This window comes from Rhinopithecus bieti, unplaced genomic scaffold, assembly GCF_001698545.2.
Source record: "Rhinopithecus bieti isolate Rb0 unplaced genomic scaffold, ASM169854v2 scaffold_12667, whole genome shotgun sequence".
NCBI classification, from domain to species: domain Eukaryota; kingdom Metazoa; phylum Chordata; class Mammalia; order Primates; family Cercopithecidae; genus Rhinopithecus; species Rhinopithecus bieti.
Genome location: NW_016807256.1, coordinates 105,280 through 120,751, shown reverse-complemented (window position 1 = coordinate 120,751; position 15,472 = coordinate 105,280). Strand labels below are relative to the sequence as shown.

The 15,472-nt window shown below is 51.8% G+C and overlaps 1 protein-coding gene across 3 annotated transcripts in view; it reads right to left on the bottom strand.

Annotated features, from left to right (window-relative positions):
- Window positions 1-6,516: 6,516 nt before the first annotated feature.
- The window catches only part of MECP2 (methyl-CpG binding protein 2), a 74,119-nt gene continuing 65,163 nt past the window's right edge, over window positions 6,517-15,472 (bottom strand). For all 3 annotated transcript variants that reach the window (XM_017880731.1, XM_017880730.1, XM_017880732.1), the window contains 2 exons: window positions 13,944-14,294; window positions 6,517-13,176 (listed from right to left, as the gene is read on the bottom strand). In XM_017880731.1, the coding sequence (XP_017736220.1) occupies window positions 12,093-13,176; window positions 13,944-14,041 (1,182 nt within the window). In that variant the 5' untranslated portion in view covers window positions 14,042-14,294 and the 3' untranslated portion in view covers window positions 6,517-12,092. The remainder of the gene's footprint in view (window positions 13,177-13,943; window positions 14,295-15,472) is intronic.

Here is a 15,472-nt window from a genome sequence, read left to right as displayed (position 1 = left end):
TTGCTGCTGCCCCAGCCCTCGTTTGGCAAGGGTGAGCTCAAGCAGTTGTGGTGAAGGCTTCCTGAGCCCGCCGGCAGAGCTCCTGTCACCCCGTACCTGTCCCCTCCTGGGCATCGTGCTTGAGCACTTGTCTGGACCGCCACCCCCGGTCCCCGCCCTGAGATGGGGAAGACCCCACAAGCAGCAACGCAGACTTACTCTTAAAAGTTTCTCCAGCTGGATGTCTCCCCCAGCGACAGTTCCCCTTGCCCTCTTGATCCTGACAGGGAGGGGTGCCCCACCCCTAGCCATACAGACTTAGAACTTTTCCTAGAAACGAGAGCTGCCCAAGGCCCACAGCTGGCCCCTGTTGGAGTCTCTTCCTAGAAGCCACCACCACTGTGGCCACTCCTAAGGAAGATGCCAACCATACCATGAAACCCATGGCTTCTCACAGGATAGACTTTACTGAGATGTACCAACTCAAGTATCTGAAATGACTATGCACACCCATGCTAACCTCCACGGGGGGACTTGTCCTGCTTACACACAAAGGCCCATCAGCTTCTGGAACAGGGCTGGTGCATGAGATGCTCAATGCATACAAGTCGACTTTTCAATTCTGGGATCTACCTTTCAAGGCCCGGCCTTTAGAGGGTACCTTCTAGTATGTGCATGTGAAGCTGGACTCCTTTGAGCAGTTGTCTCCTCCAGCCCCTTACCAACCTGGTGAGGCTGCTCCTGAGAGCCAAGGAAGTCTAAGTAACAAGGGGGCCCCCTTTGGGCAAACCCCTCAGCCTGCCCTTGTCTGGTCAGAGAACCAGGTTAGCAGTCAGCAGAGGGCATGTGAGGGTTCTGGCCAGAATGACACAGGAGGAGCCACAGCCTGCAGGGGTGGGGGTGTCCAAAAGCACCACAGCACATCCAGACCTAGGGGGTGCCCCTACCATATGGGTCAGGAGCAGGGAGGTTGTGCTGCAGGCTGACTCATGCCAGGCCTTTCCTGTCACACGCTGAGCAGTGTGCCTGGAAAGCACTGGCTTGGAACAAGTTGAGGGGGCCGGTGAGGCCAGCATATGAAGGCGGCTTCCCTTGGCCTCTCGTGGCAGGCCTGAAGGCAGCTATCTGTGTCCAGGGACAGCCAGATCCAATGAGGAAACGCAGCACCATGCTGTCATGTGAGCTGGAGGGGGACTTCTGTCTTACAATGAAAGCCCAGACCTTGAGTCACTTTCACAGAGAGATTTATCGAGAATGCTAACAGCACAGGATACAGTACTTCCCAACAAAAGGTGCAAACGCGTCACTTAGAAAGGCATGCTGAGTATTCTTTGCTTTCACATGTATTAAAAAACTTACAAAAATAAAATAAAACTGCGTGCTGCCCATCTTTTCCAATAGTAAAAGAACCTTATGAAAAAATCACTTGATTTTACAACAAAAGACACAAACGGACATTTTTATGTAAATTTATAAGGCAAACTCTTTATATAATAAATAGGTTACAGGGATTCAGTGGGGGGGGGGGTTGAAACGTATACAGGTACATTCAGACAGGTTTACTGAAATGGTACAAATTTCCTTAATAAATTGCCTTTTGTTTTTAAATATATCAGTGCTTTCAGTCATTTGGCTATACACAAAGAACCTTTTTTCTGAACACTACAAAAAAGCAATCGATAATTTTTGTTTTTAAAACGACCTACTTATTTTCTAAAGTAATTGTCCCAAAACACAAAAACTGAAGGTGAATACGATACAGGGCTTTTAGAGACATCTCCAGCTAAGTGTGTCCCGGCCTCTCCCCGTGCCCCAAGTGCACCTCTCCCAACCTCAGATGGGTTTCCAGGCTGGAGCGAGCTCCCTTCTGCACAGGGTGGCCTGTTACTGGCAATGCTGTCCACAGCTCTCGGCCTCTGGGCTGGCACAGGGGAGTATGACTTCAACTCAGGAGGGGGCAGACACCCTGCCTGGCTCTTCCAGATGCTGCACCCTGCAATGGTCACTATAGTCAGCACTATCTCCACCTCTCAGAGGAGGGAGGGGCCGTCAGGTGTTTTGTGAGCCCAAAACCACGTCTAATGAGGGTAATGGCTTTTCTAAGATGTTTTTGCCATGGAATGGGAAGGGGGTTTCTCACATCTAAATTTTGCTGGGGATCGGATGACAGCCAAGAGAGCGCAAGCCCCCTCCATGGTCATTTTATTGCCCTGGGAAGAGGAAGGTGGGGAATAGAGATGTCACAGTGTTGAGCCCTGGAGGATGGGGTGGGATGTGACAGAAGTGTCTTAAACAGTAATGCCCATGGGGCACACCTTGGAGAGAGAATGCCCACCACCTGGCCTGTCCAGGAAGAGCTGCATCAGGGGGAGTGGCCAAATGCATCTGCCAACATTAGCCTGACCTATGCCCACAGCAGAGCATCCCAGCCTCCTGCTTGGGTGGGCCCAGCCCCATTCTCCCCAGCTCTTCAGCTCTGCGCACACACATCCCCTCCTGGTTCCCCTCAAGGAAACATCAATCTTGTCTTTCCTTAAAAGTACGGAATGGTGGTAATAATCTCAGGGGGAGGGGAAGCAAAACAAGAATCCACTGGGCAGAACAAAACCTGGTTTTGCTGTGACTTGGAAAGTGGCAACACATCAGCTATTCGGCTTGCTGGCTTGGAGTGGGACTCCTGGGCTCCACTGCTTTGGGTGGCTTCTGGCTGATCTGGGCAGGGGTCATCTGTGTGGCTCTCCCCTCTCATCTCAGTCAGCATCCCCCTTCCTCCGAATGCTTTTGTTTGTAAAGAAAAAGTGTCTAGAAATATTTGTCTCTGGAACAATTACTTTAAACAGTTACAATACAGACTTCAGTTCAAACACAGAAGAGATTTACTTAGCAAAATTCCTTTCACCCACCAAAAATTACACAAATATAAGCCTCAACACCACAGTTAAGAGGACCAGTAGAGAGAACCTCATGTTTGGAACACAAAAGGAGAAATAAAAACCAAACCAAACCCAAACAGAAAAACCCCAGAAAGACAAGTAAAGGGCAAAGAAGGAAGGGGAAGGAGAGCAAACACAGCACACGTTACAGTGTCCAGATACACAGGAGCCCAGCACGGGCAAGGGCTCGGCACACATTGAGTAACAGTCCTGGTGATATTTGGTCATATATTCATCGACTACTGACTCTGGAGCGGCTGTTATTGATTGAAGCAGTGACAAATCAAACGGAAAGGAGGCCGTGGTAGCAAGGGAAGGAGCAGGCTTGAAGTTCTGCAAGCCTTTTGCACTCCACTGTCCAGCTCCCCAGAAACACTGAACTGGGTGGGCCCCACTCCATCCGGGCAGGGCTAGAGGTCACCGGGTGAGGCTAACTCGGGCGTCGATTTCATGTCAGTCAGAAAACACGTACGTGGACGCACGCAGACACCCACCTGTTCATGGCCAAACATCAGCGGCAACGGCCTCCTCGCCTCCTCTGCCCCCATCCCAGGCTGGGTGGGGAGAGAGCATCGTGACCCACTGCTAACACTGAACACATGCTGGAGCAGGCCCCGGATGTGGGCCCAGAGGCTGCCCCAGCCCTGGTCCTCCGAGGGGCTCGCGGATAGCCCGGCCACTGAAAGGGCCTATGGCTGTTTTTGTTTTGGATTCAGGCCTCAGAAGAAGCAATGACAGCAGGGAGGGAAGCTTTTGGCCCTGGTGATTATAATGCTCTCTGCTTTGGAAGAACAAGTTTCTGGATTTTTTTGGTGTTTCTAATTATTAAAAAAAGATGATCNCAAAGAACCTTTTTTCTGAACACTACAAAAAAGCAATCGATAATTTTGTTTTAAAACGACCTACTTATTTTCTAAAGTAATTGTCCCAAAACACAAAACTGAAGGTGAATACGATACAGGGCTTTTAGAGACATCTCCAGCTAAGTGTGTCCCGGCCTCTCCCCGTGCCCCAAGTGCACCTCTCCCAACCTCAGATGGGTTTCCAGGCTGGAGCGAGCTCCCTTCTGCACAGGGTGGCCTGTTACTGGCAATGCTGTCCACAGCTCTCGGCCTCTGGGCTGGCACAGGGGAGTATGACTTCAACTCAGGAGGGGCAGACACCCTGCCTGGCTCTTCCAGATGCTGCACCCTGCAATGGTCACTATAGTCAGCACTATCTCCACCTCTCAGAGGAGGGAGGGGCCGTCAGGTGTTTTGTGAGCCCAAAACCACGTCTAATGAGGGTAATGGCTTTTCTAAGATGTTTTGCCATGGAATGGGAAGGGGTTTCTCACATCTAAATTTTGCTGGGGATCGGATGACAGCCAAGAGAGCGCAAGCCCCTCCATGGTCATTTTATTGCCCTGGGAAGAGGAAGGTGGGGAATAGAGATGTCACAGTGTTGAGCCCTGGAGGATGGGGTGGGATGTGACAGAAGTGTCTTAAACAGTAATGCCCATGGGGCACACCTTGGAGAGAGAATGCCCACCACCTGGCCTGTCCAGGAAGAGCTGCATCAGGGGAGTGGCCAAATGCATCTGCCAACATTAGCCTGACCTATGCCCACAGCAGAGCATCCCAGCCTCCTGCTTGGGTGGGCCCAGCCCCATTCTCCCCAGCTCTTCAGCTCTGCGCACACACATCCCCTCCTGGTTCCCCTCAAGGAAACATCAATCTTGTCTTTCCTTAAAAGTACGGAATGGTGGTAATAATCTCAGGGGAGGGGAAGCAAAACAAGAATCCACTGGGCAGAACAAAACCTGGTTTTGCTGTGACTTGGAAAGTGGCAACACATCAGCTATTCGGCTTGCTGGCTTGGAGTGGGACTCCTGGGCTCCACTGCTTTGGGTGGCTTCTGGCTGATCTGGGCAGGGGTCATCTGTGTGGCTCTCCCCTCTCATCTCAGTCAGCATCCCCTTCCTCCGAATGCTTTTGTTTGTAAAGAAAAGTGTCTAGAAATATTTGTCTCTGGAACAATTACTTTAAACAGTTACAATACAGACTTCAGTTCAAACACAGAAGAGATTTACTTAGCAAAATTCCTTTCACCCACCAAAATTACACAAATATAAGCCTCAACACCACAGTTAAGAGGACCAGTAGAGAGAACCTCATGTTTGGAACACAAAAGGAGAAATAAAACCAAACCAAACCCAAACAGAAAACCCCAGAAAGACAAGTAAAGGGCAAAGAAGGAAGGGGAAGGAGAGCAAACACAGCACACGTTACAGTGTCCAGATACACAGGAGCCCAGCACGGGCAAGGGCTCGGCACACATTGAGTAACAGTCCTGGTGATATTTGGTCATATATTCATCGACTACTGACTCTGGAGCGGCTGTTATTGATTGAAGCAGTGACAAATCAAACGGAAAGGAGGCCGTGGTAGCAAGGGAAGGAGCAGGCTTGAAGTTCTGCAAGCCTTTTGCACTCCACTGTCCAGCTCCCCAGAAACACTGAACTGGGTGGGCCCCACTCCATCCGGGCAGGGCTAGAGGTCACCGGGTGAGGCTAACTCGGGCGTCGATTTCATGTCAGTCAGAAAACACGTACGTGGACGCACGCAGACACCCACCTGTTCATGGCCAAACATCAGCGGCAACGGCCTCCTCGCCTCCTCTGCCCCATCCCAGGCTGGGTGGGGAGAGAGCATCGTGACCCACTGCTAACACTGAACACATGCTGGAGCAGGCCCCGGATGTGGGCCCAGAGGCTGCCCCAGCCCTGGTCCTCCGAGGGGCTCGCGGATAGCCCGGCCACTGAAAGGGCCTATGGCTGTTTTGTTTTGGATTCAGGCCTCAGAAGAAGCAATGACAGCAGGGAGGGAAGCTTTTGGCCCTGGTGATTATAATGCTCTCTGCTTTGGAAGAACAAGTTTCTGGATTTTTTTGGTGTTTCTAATTATTAAAAAAAGATGATCAAAAAGAACTGTTACAGCTAAACTCTCTAGCAGATATTGCTCATTAAGAATTACAAAAGCAAATGCAATTACTCATAGGATGGGGGAGAAGAAAAGGACATTTCTGGAGTCTTCACTACTTCCTGGATGGGACTCACTGGACTGATGCACATGATTCTGGGGTCCCTGGCATTCTCCCTGGTGCAGCTCACAGGTTCCGAGACAGGCCAGGCCTCCTGTCTCCGCTCTAGCCCACAGGCTCGACAGAGTGGGAAGGATGAAACACACTCGGACCCTACTGGCAGGGAGGCCTGCGAGGCTGACTCTCCACATGGGCTCACCGTGACCAGGTCACGGGAAGGGGATTGGGGGAGTCAGGCCACCCCAGTGGACTCCAGCTCCCAGAGGTGGAAGGGGACCAGGCTGTGCCGACTACGTTCCGGACTTCAGCAGGTCAAGGGAGCGCTCCTGCACCCAGAACCTTGGGACCTCTTTCACAAGCATGGGAGAAACAAGAGTGCAAAACCTGGGTGCTGCCTGGAGCCTCCTTCACCTGGCACAGGAAAGCCCTTGAAAGAAGCGAGGAAAAGACCACGAATCTGCTTGGACAGAAGAAGTGACCAGCAGACAGATTTGTCGTTTTTTTTCTTTTTTTTCTTTTTTTATTTTCCCTTGTCCTATGCTATGGTTATCAGAAATATTGTAATTAAGCAACAGGTATAATTTTAACAGGTCTTTTTTTGTGTGTGGAGCCACAAGCAAAATGAGTTTATAATTGTGCAATATACAGATATATATATAAAAATTCAACTGCTTTGTGTGTCTAGTCAGTGCGTTAAATAAAAGGGACAGAAAAACTAAAAGCAAAACTAAAAAGCAAAACAAAAGCCCAGGATAGAGGAGACAAAGCAGGCCTATGCGCACAGTCTATGCATTACTGGATATAATCAGGGTCACCAGGAAGAACAGCTTTGCCACTTGACACACAAACACTGCAGGGAGAGGGGCTATCAGTGGGCAGGAGCCAAACCTCTTAGCCTTTTCACCTTTTCTGCTCTCACTGCTGAGCAGGACCTGATTAAAGGTAGGACAGAATGGGGGTTTTGGGGACAAAGAGATTTCCAAATTCCCCAAATGTTCTTGAATTCAAAGGTTGGATTTCCTCCAGGGTCTGGATTCTGCCTGTGCAAAGTCGGGGCCCGGAGTGGTAGCGGGGGGTTGTGCTCCCTCCTTGCACTGCCCTCACACCTGCCTCCTTCTGCCTCCTGACAGGGCAGGCAGGGGGCCTTGGGGAGGCAGTGAGAGACCAGCTCAGGCGGCCTGCTGATCCAAGGCGAGCAGAGCAGGAGTGGGCAAGGCAGGCTGCCCCTCAGGCAGAAGTGCCTTCCTAGTTCCCTGGGTGTTTTCCTGACATATCAGCGCTGGGGTAGGCTCTGTCAAGATGAGAAGAGTGGGAAGTAGGGTGGTGTTGGGCCTTCCAGGTCACTGGTGAACGCTCCACCTTCCATACCACTCCCAAAAGACAGGGTCAGAAGCCATGTCCTCAGGTCGGCTACCTCCACAGATTCCCCTTGCCTGTAATGCTCACCAGGCATCTCAGGCCAAGTGCTAAGTATTTTTAGAACAGTATTTTTGTAAAAGCTTGCTCTTATTCATTCAAAAACATCAGTATGTAATTTTCTGCCAAATGTTTTCTAGGTTTTCCTTCTAGATTGTTGGGAACTGACTTCAGGGTTCAGCTTTTCCCCTCTAATATGTAATTTTAGACCCTGGGGGAGGCAGTATCCTAGTGATTTATAACAAGTAGACTATGCCTTTTCTAAAGATTGATACAATAGCTAAAAGAGAAAGACACCAAAATGGAGAGAATCAACAAATCATTTCAGAGCAGAGAGAAGAGCAGGAAGACCCGGAGGGAAGGGTTCTGCCCCCAACTGGGCAGGTCCTCCAGACCCGCTCCATGGTAGGGGCTCCAGAAACAGCTCACTCCCTAAAGTCTAGGACACAGGTCCTAGAATCTGCAGGTATGAACTTGAAAGAGGAATTCATTTGGGGCAATGACACAGGCTAAAAATGGATGCCCAAAGGTCTTCTTCAAGAACTGGTACCTGTAACCTCCCCTGGCCCAGTCAGCCCAGAGAGCCTGACTGGAATGCTCTGGAAAAGGAGCTGTGGTTAGAGGGGGGATACAGAGTTCTAGCTGTCAGGCTCCACTTGGGCTAAACCAAATCCAGATGGTCCCACCCAGGGGACTCCGCTCATATCCCTCTGCTCCCTCCTGGGCTTGAGCCGCTTATTAAGTGATTTAAAATTCAGAGGTTCTGTCAGCTAAAGAAACTCCTTTCTCCACCAAACTTGGCAGTTTGTGTCTGGTTATTACCCTCTTTCGCCATCCCTGTCACAGCAATGAAAAGCTAGGCAGAGAAGCAGGTGACACCTGGCATGATGCCACCCAACAGAAGACTGACTGTCTGCACCTGCGTCGGCACTCATGACTAGCAGCTTCTGCCATCCAGCGAGCTGGATGCTGGGCCCCTTGGCTAGTTTGGCACTGATGGATTGGGGGATGTAGCATTTCTGGGTGTCCCCTGTGCCTTTTGACATGGGAATACAGCATCAGCAGACGGGAGCTGTGCTAGCTCCTGGCTGTGACCAAGTATCTCCAGCTCACTGAGCTGTCAAGGCCGGCGATCCCACCGGCTATGACAAGCCCACCACCAGGCAGGGCTGGGAGGGGTAGACCTGGGGGGAGCTCAACGACCTACAGTATTGTCAGGAGAGGAGGTAGTAACTAACAACTGGAACAAGGGTGGGGGAGACTGTGGATGTGACCTTAATGACCTAGCCCCACAGGTACTGGAAAGCTGTTGGTCTTCTTCTACTGTTCACAAATTCACTGAAAGAGGCCCCCATCTTCATAGTGTTCAAGTACAGACAAAATTGAGGTCACACCCCAAAACTGGGCCGGACACAGCTGGTGAGAATCCTGCAGCTTAAGGCTTTCCCTCCAACCTCCTGTCAACCTGACCCCAAGGCAGGGGCAGCATGGGAGCTGCAGGGCCCCTGCCTGCCAGGGCAATAAACCGCCAAGGCTGTCTGCTGAAAGGCGACTGACTCGTGATGCCTTTGGGAAAGAAGAGGGAATGAGGAAGAAAGAGGGAAACAGAGAGAAAACCCTAAGGAGCCTCAGGCCCCACTGGCAGCTCTGGAATAAACTCGAAGGGAAAGAGGCTGGGGAACAACGGAGCTGCAGGTGGGGCCCGAATGAAATAAAGTGACACTTGAAATGCTGTGTTCCCAACCACGACTGCCCAATCGGCCCTGAATGAACTGTCATGGGTGACAGGGGGGCCTGGTGGGCCACGCACTCCTCTTACCAGGACCAGATGACACCCAGGTGATGGGGAAGCAGCTCTGGACAATGAGTGCAGAAGCCACATTTCATTTGACTAAGTATAATGCATAAAAACCCAACTGACCAAAATAAACATCTTCTCAGTGACAACCTGGTCGGATGCTGCGCTCTTGTGGATTAAGTGTCCTTTGGTGGTGCCAGGAGTACGAGGCCACTATGGGGGCAGGAGCCTTTTGTCCTTGGAGGAAGAGTTCTGGAGGACTCACCCTCTCCTCTGATTCCCCTTCCCTTCCTGGGGAAGAGTCAGAAGTGAAGCTGGCGGGGGTCGGGGGGTGGGCGGGGAGGTCAACAGCAGAGCAGGTGGAAGGGATCAGGGATCAGGGATTGGGCTGATGGGAGTTTGGTTGCAGGACTTGCTTTTACAGCATAAGAAAATGGATACATATATGCTAGAAAGTCCAACTATGAGACTCTACAAACAGAATGGGGCAAACTCCCTCACTTCTAACCATTCCAGAAGAGACAAACACATTTTTTTCTTAAGCTACTGACTGCAACTGTCAACTATGGTTCCTGATCACTAGACTGGCAAAGGAAGAGTGCTAGACAGTTTCTATGATGTTTCACTCCTTCATGACTACACCGCAGTAAGGAAGCCAGGGACAATAACTGAAATACACAAGACAACACGCACTTGACAGTTCATGGTAGCAGCTCACGTGGGACATGCCTGTGGGTGTTTCCGGAAGCATAAGACTGCTGTCTCATTTGCTACTTTGATAAGGTACTTCTCAGTTGGACAGATTTAGATATAAGAGACATCTCTGTAAACACAGAAAAGGATATACCAATATGATGAAGATATGCAGCTAGATAAGGACTTCCTGAACAGAGGTTAAAAAGATGGGATCCCAAACGAAAACTGATCAATTAAAAACCCACAGCAAGCCCATGCCTTGAAGCCCCTACACCACAGTTATGGACCAGATTGTGAAATGTGTGGTATTCTGGTCCCACTATCTGCATCGAGCAAAAGCAAAACATTTCCATTACAGAAGAACTCCAAGGGAAAAGGAGGAGCAGAGGAAGGGCTGGGGACCTAGGTGCTGGTCCCGGCTCGGGTCTCAGGAGTTCTGCATCAGTACTGCTGCTGCCCTGCTGCACTACGCTAGACTCTGGACTTCTGAGTGAGGTCAAGGTCGGGTGGCATGGAGCCCCTGTTGGGCCACTCAATGACTGGCAGGCCACAGGGGGCCTGTGTGCTTTCCTCAGCTACCAAATGGGGCCCAGCTCCTCCAGGCCACTTCTCTAGAATAGAAGGGTGAAAAGGCTAGTTGTTCAGGGTGGGAAACGCCTTTTGCTTTTCTTGCCAAGGAAGAGGGGCTACCTAGGAGAGCAACACCTTGCTGCTCTCTTGCTCTTCACAGACAGGCCAGGTAGGACTCAGAAGAGCCCAAGGCCTCCTCAGGGCTCAAAACAGGGTGGGGCTGGTACTGGCAGCAGGAGGACAAAGGCCAGGCAGAGTTCTAGGGACTGGAGCCGACACGTGTGGTTGGGCACTGCGGCTGCCTGGAAGAGAAGGGATGAACTAGGAAGGAGGACAGAGGAAGGGAAAGAACTGAAAGAATGAAATGAACAAAAGGCAGAAATGGAAGCAGAGAAGAGAAACCAATCAGGAAGTCCTTATAAAATTGCAGCAAACACTTAGAGTTTCGGAGCTTCGTGGGAACCCTATGTGCTGAGCCCACTTTAAAACAAGCGCAGGTATATATACAAATCCAGGTAGTTCTCAATACCATCACATCTGGTGGCTTGAGGGACTAAATGTCACCAATTCAAGCCAGTTTGCTCTCAGAGCATCTGTTTGTTTTGAAGTGGGAACATGAAGACTCAATAGTGCAAATAATTCTAAGCTGTCCCTAAAGGAGTAGAATTGGAAAGTAACTGGAAGAACATTTTCTTCTCCTCCCCCCTTGCCCCCTCCCCTGTCCACTAAGTCCCTAACTACCAGTCACAGACTGCTCTGAGAGATTAGGTACCCCTCTCACCCTGCTGTGTTCGGCCCGGCCTGACCCTGGGCCAGCCTGCCTGTGCCTTGTCCTACTGCCTCCATGGCCTCTCTAGCGCCACCCACTGGAGGACGTCCCTTGAGAATGGACCATGCCACCTCACCCTGGGCCATCCTCTCCTGTGATTCAGTCCAGTCTACACCCAGTAGTTCAAGGGACAACTCCCTCCTAGCCATGCCAGAGCTGGAGCAGACAGGTGCCACTTTCCTGTCCTGTGAAGCGTCCTTGCCAGTTTTGGATTGGGGCTGGTGTGGGGCCAGATTTGAGCCGCCACGGGTGGGATCGCACCGGCCATAGCCACTGGTCATATCCATCTTCTCTAAAGAATCCAACTGTCTCTCCTGCCTCACACCTCCCTGTCCCAACGTGGTTGGGAGTGGGGAGGTGGGGGGAGCTGGGGAGTGGTAGATGGGGCACTGATGGCACCGAAAACGGGAGTGTCCTCTCAACTGCTCTGTCTCTAACGACCACATGGGGGAAAGGTTTGGGCGGGAGGGGAGGTGCCTGGTCAACAGCTTGTCTGGTCAGTAGTATCTGCAGCAAGCCTTGTTGAAGGAGCCTAGTTTAGAAAAGTGCAAAGCTACTTCTGGCCCTGGTTAGGTCTTCAACCTGACTGTGCTTGTCGGTAAGAAAAACATCCCCAATGCTCCAACTACTCCCACCCTGAAGCCACGAAACTCTAAGTTTACTGAAAGAAAAAAAAATATTTTTTATTTCAGTTAATCGGGAAGCTTTGTCAGAGCCCTACCCATAAGGAGAAGAGACAACAGCTGCCTTTATTCTTGTTGGTTTGCTTTGCAATCCGCTCTGTGTAAAGTCAGCTAACTCTCTCGGTCACGGGCGTCCGGCTGTCCACAGGCTCCTCTCTGTTTGGCCTTGGCATGGAGGATGAAACAATGTCTTTGCGCTCTCCCTCCCCTCGGTGTTTGTACTTTTCTGCGGCCGTGGCGGCGGTGGCGACCGTGGGCTGAGTCTTAGCTGGCTCCTTGGGGCAGCCGTCGCTCTCCAGTGAGCCTCCTCTGGGCATCTTCTCCTCTTTGCAGACGCTGCTGCTCAAGTCCTGGGGCTCAGGGGGGCTGGTGGGGTCCTCGGAGCTCTCGGGCTCGGGTGGAGGTGGGGGCAGGGGTGGGAGCAGCGGCACGGGGGCCTTTGGGGACTCTGAGTGGTGGTGATGGTGGTGGTGCTCCTTCTTGGGGGGCGAGGAGGCGCTGCTACTGCGCCCCTTGGGGCTGCTCTCCTTGCTTTTCCGCCCAGGGCTCTTACAGGTCTTCAGTCCCTTCCCGCTCTTCTCACCGAGGGTGGACACCAGCAGGGGCTTCACCACTTCCTTGACCTCGATGCTGACCGTCTCCCGGGTCTTGCGCTTCTTGATGGGGAGTACGGTCTCCTGCACAGATCGGATAGAAGACTCCTTCACGGCTTTCTTTTTGGCCTCGGCGGCAGCGGCTGCCACCACACTCCCCGGCTTTCGGCCCCGTTTCTTGGGAATGGCCTGAGGGTCGGCCTCAGCTTTTCGCTTCCTGCCAGGGCGTTTGATCACCATGACCTGGGTGGATGTGGTGGCCCCACCCCCCTCAGCCTTGCCCCCTGGCGAAGTTTGAAAAGGCATCTTGACAAGGAGCTTCCCAGGACTTTTCTCCAGGACCCTTTTCACCTGCACACCCTCTGACGTGGCCGCCTTGGGTCTCGTGGTGCCGCTCCCTTTGGGGCGTCCCCGGCCTCTGCCAGTTCCTGGAGCTTTGGGAGATTTGGGCTTCTTAGGTGGTTTCTGCTCTCGCCGGGAGGGGCTCCCTCTCCCAGTTACCGTGAAGTCAAAATCATTAGGGTCCAGGGATGTGTCGCCTACCTTTTCGAAGTACGCAATCAACTCCACTTTAGAGCGAAAGGCTTTTCCCTGGGGACTGTGGGGACAAATGGAAAGACATAAGAAACAATTAGAGGCTCTCCATGGCAATGTCAGAGATAGGGCAGAGCGGATGCTGGTGACAACACTCTGATAAATGTTACTATTGAACAAGAGTTACACTGCCTGGCTGCCCCTGAGGACCTGTCACCAAAGCCACTCACTCGTCTGCCTGCCGCTGACCCCCCAGGCCTCTCCAAAGTCCAGCAACCAAAGAGTCAGGCCTGGTCCAGAAGGGCTGTTGGACTGAGGCCCATTCTGCTGGTTGGTGCCTGGGCCTGAGTCACCATCTAGAACATTCCCAATTTTGAACTCAGGCATGGTGCTCAGTCTCTCCAGGAATCAGTTTCAACAAGATAATCCCTTGCTCACCCTTTTCAGGGTTATGGAATTAAATGAGGCTGTCTGCAAATGTCATCTGAAAACTGCTAATCTTTTTGGGATAATTTAATGGGCAGAACTGAAACATGCTTCTTCACTCCTCTGAACTCCTGGCTCTGCAAGTTCCTCTGCTTCCGCAGCAATTCTATCTCCAGATAAGGAACTCGAGATATGGAGAGGATAGAGGGCCTGCTACCTTAAGAACTTCCCACTCAGGACAGCAACCTCTTTACATGGTCATTTCAAGCATACCTGATCTCAGTGTTTATTGTTCATGTTCCCCTCGCCCCCGCCCTGGGGTTAGACATAACATTTTCCTGCTCCATGAGGGATCCCTGTCCCCGCCCTCCCTGCCCTGTAGAGGCAGGAGTTGCTCTTACTTACTTGATCAAATACACATCATACTTCCCAGCAGAGCGGCCAGATTTCCTTTGCTTAAGCTTCCGTGTCCAGCCTTCAGGCAGGGTGGGGTCATCATACATAGGTCCCCGGTCACGGATGATGGAGCGCCGCTGTTTGGGGGAGGCAGAAGCTTCCGGCACAGCCGGGGCAGACCCCGACCCTTCTGATGTCTCCGCTTTGCCTGCCTCTGCGGGCTCAGCAGAGTGGTGGGCTGACGGCTGCACTGGCTCATGCTTGCCCTCTTTGTCTTCTTTCTTATCTTTCTTCACCTTTTTAAACTTGAGGGGTTTGTCCTTGAGGCCCTGGAGATCCTGGTCTTCTGACTTTTCTTCCCTGAAGTATTAAACAAGTATGTAAGTATCATAGAGAACATGCCAGTCTGCAGAACAAGTGGGCAGAGGCAGGCTTGGATCCCCACCACATGCAAGGCCCCACGCCATCATACACTCAGATCTTGACGTCCTTTCCCAGGACAACAGAGCCTTGGGCCAAGTTGGGACCCAAATATTTCTTTAGGAATTTGGGCTACGGGTGGTGCTGGCCGGTGTGCCTGACCTGCACTGTGGCCACCTGCAAGTCTCCTAGCACTGCGGGAGAATCAGAGCCCTTTCCTCTGAGCGGAAACACCGTGGATCCTGAGCATACCGCCCCAGCATGAGTCGAACCTCAAGGGTCTCTGGGCTCGATGGCTGACAAGAGGCCTTCGACTGCTGGGAAGGGAGTCAAATGAGGGAGGGGGTCTCCTTTGTGAAAGCCAGGGCTTGGGTGTCTTTTCGGTTTTCTAGAATGAATGCTCAATGAGGCACACAGTACAGTGTCATGGAAAGCACACACAGGTTTGGAGCCAGCCAACCTGCACTCAAATCCTTTGCCGCTTTCCAAACATGAACCCAGCAAATGACCTCAGCATTCTGTGCTTCAGTTTCCTTATCTTGACAACAGGTAACCCCATCTAGGCATCCTTACTGTGAGCATCACAGGAGAAAAGGCACAATGGCACTATATAAATATCAGCTAACTCAGGCCACAGGAAACTGCCGCCTAGGTTTCTGGGGTGATAAGAGAAGTGGTCCCAGGTGCAGTGAGCCTTTAACACAAGATGTTCCCTGATGAGGAATGGCCTCAGCCACAGCAGACGCGGCGAGAAGAGCAAGGAAAAAGGTGTGGTCCAGGCAGAGCCATATGTCCCCCTCCTGCTGGTGCAGAAGAGCACCCTACCTATTCTAGTGTGGGAGGCTTCCCCATTCTTTTCTGGTGACAGTAGCAGCTCCTCCTCTACACATCACTTTGGCCTGGTGGGGTCTCATCAGAAATGGCCACCATGAGGCCCCACGCCCCAGGATCAGTGTCTGGCCATGATGCTCTAGTAATCTGTCTAGTATGCCACCGTGAGACCTCCTAGGACTCCAGAGCCTCAGCAACAACAGGGGCAGCTTGGAAAGAAGCAGCAGCCACCTGCAAGTCCCCTTCGTTAGCAGTTCATTCTGGAAAAGAGCATGACTACTCCTGCC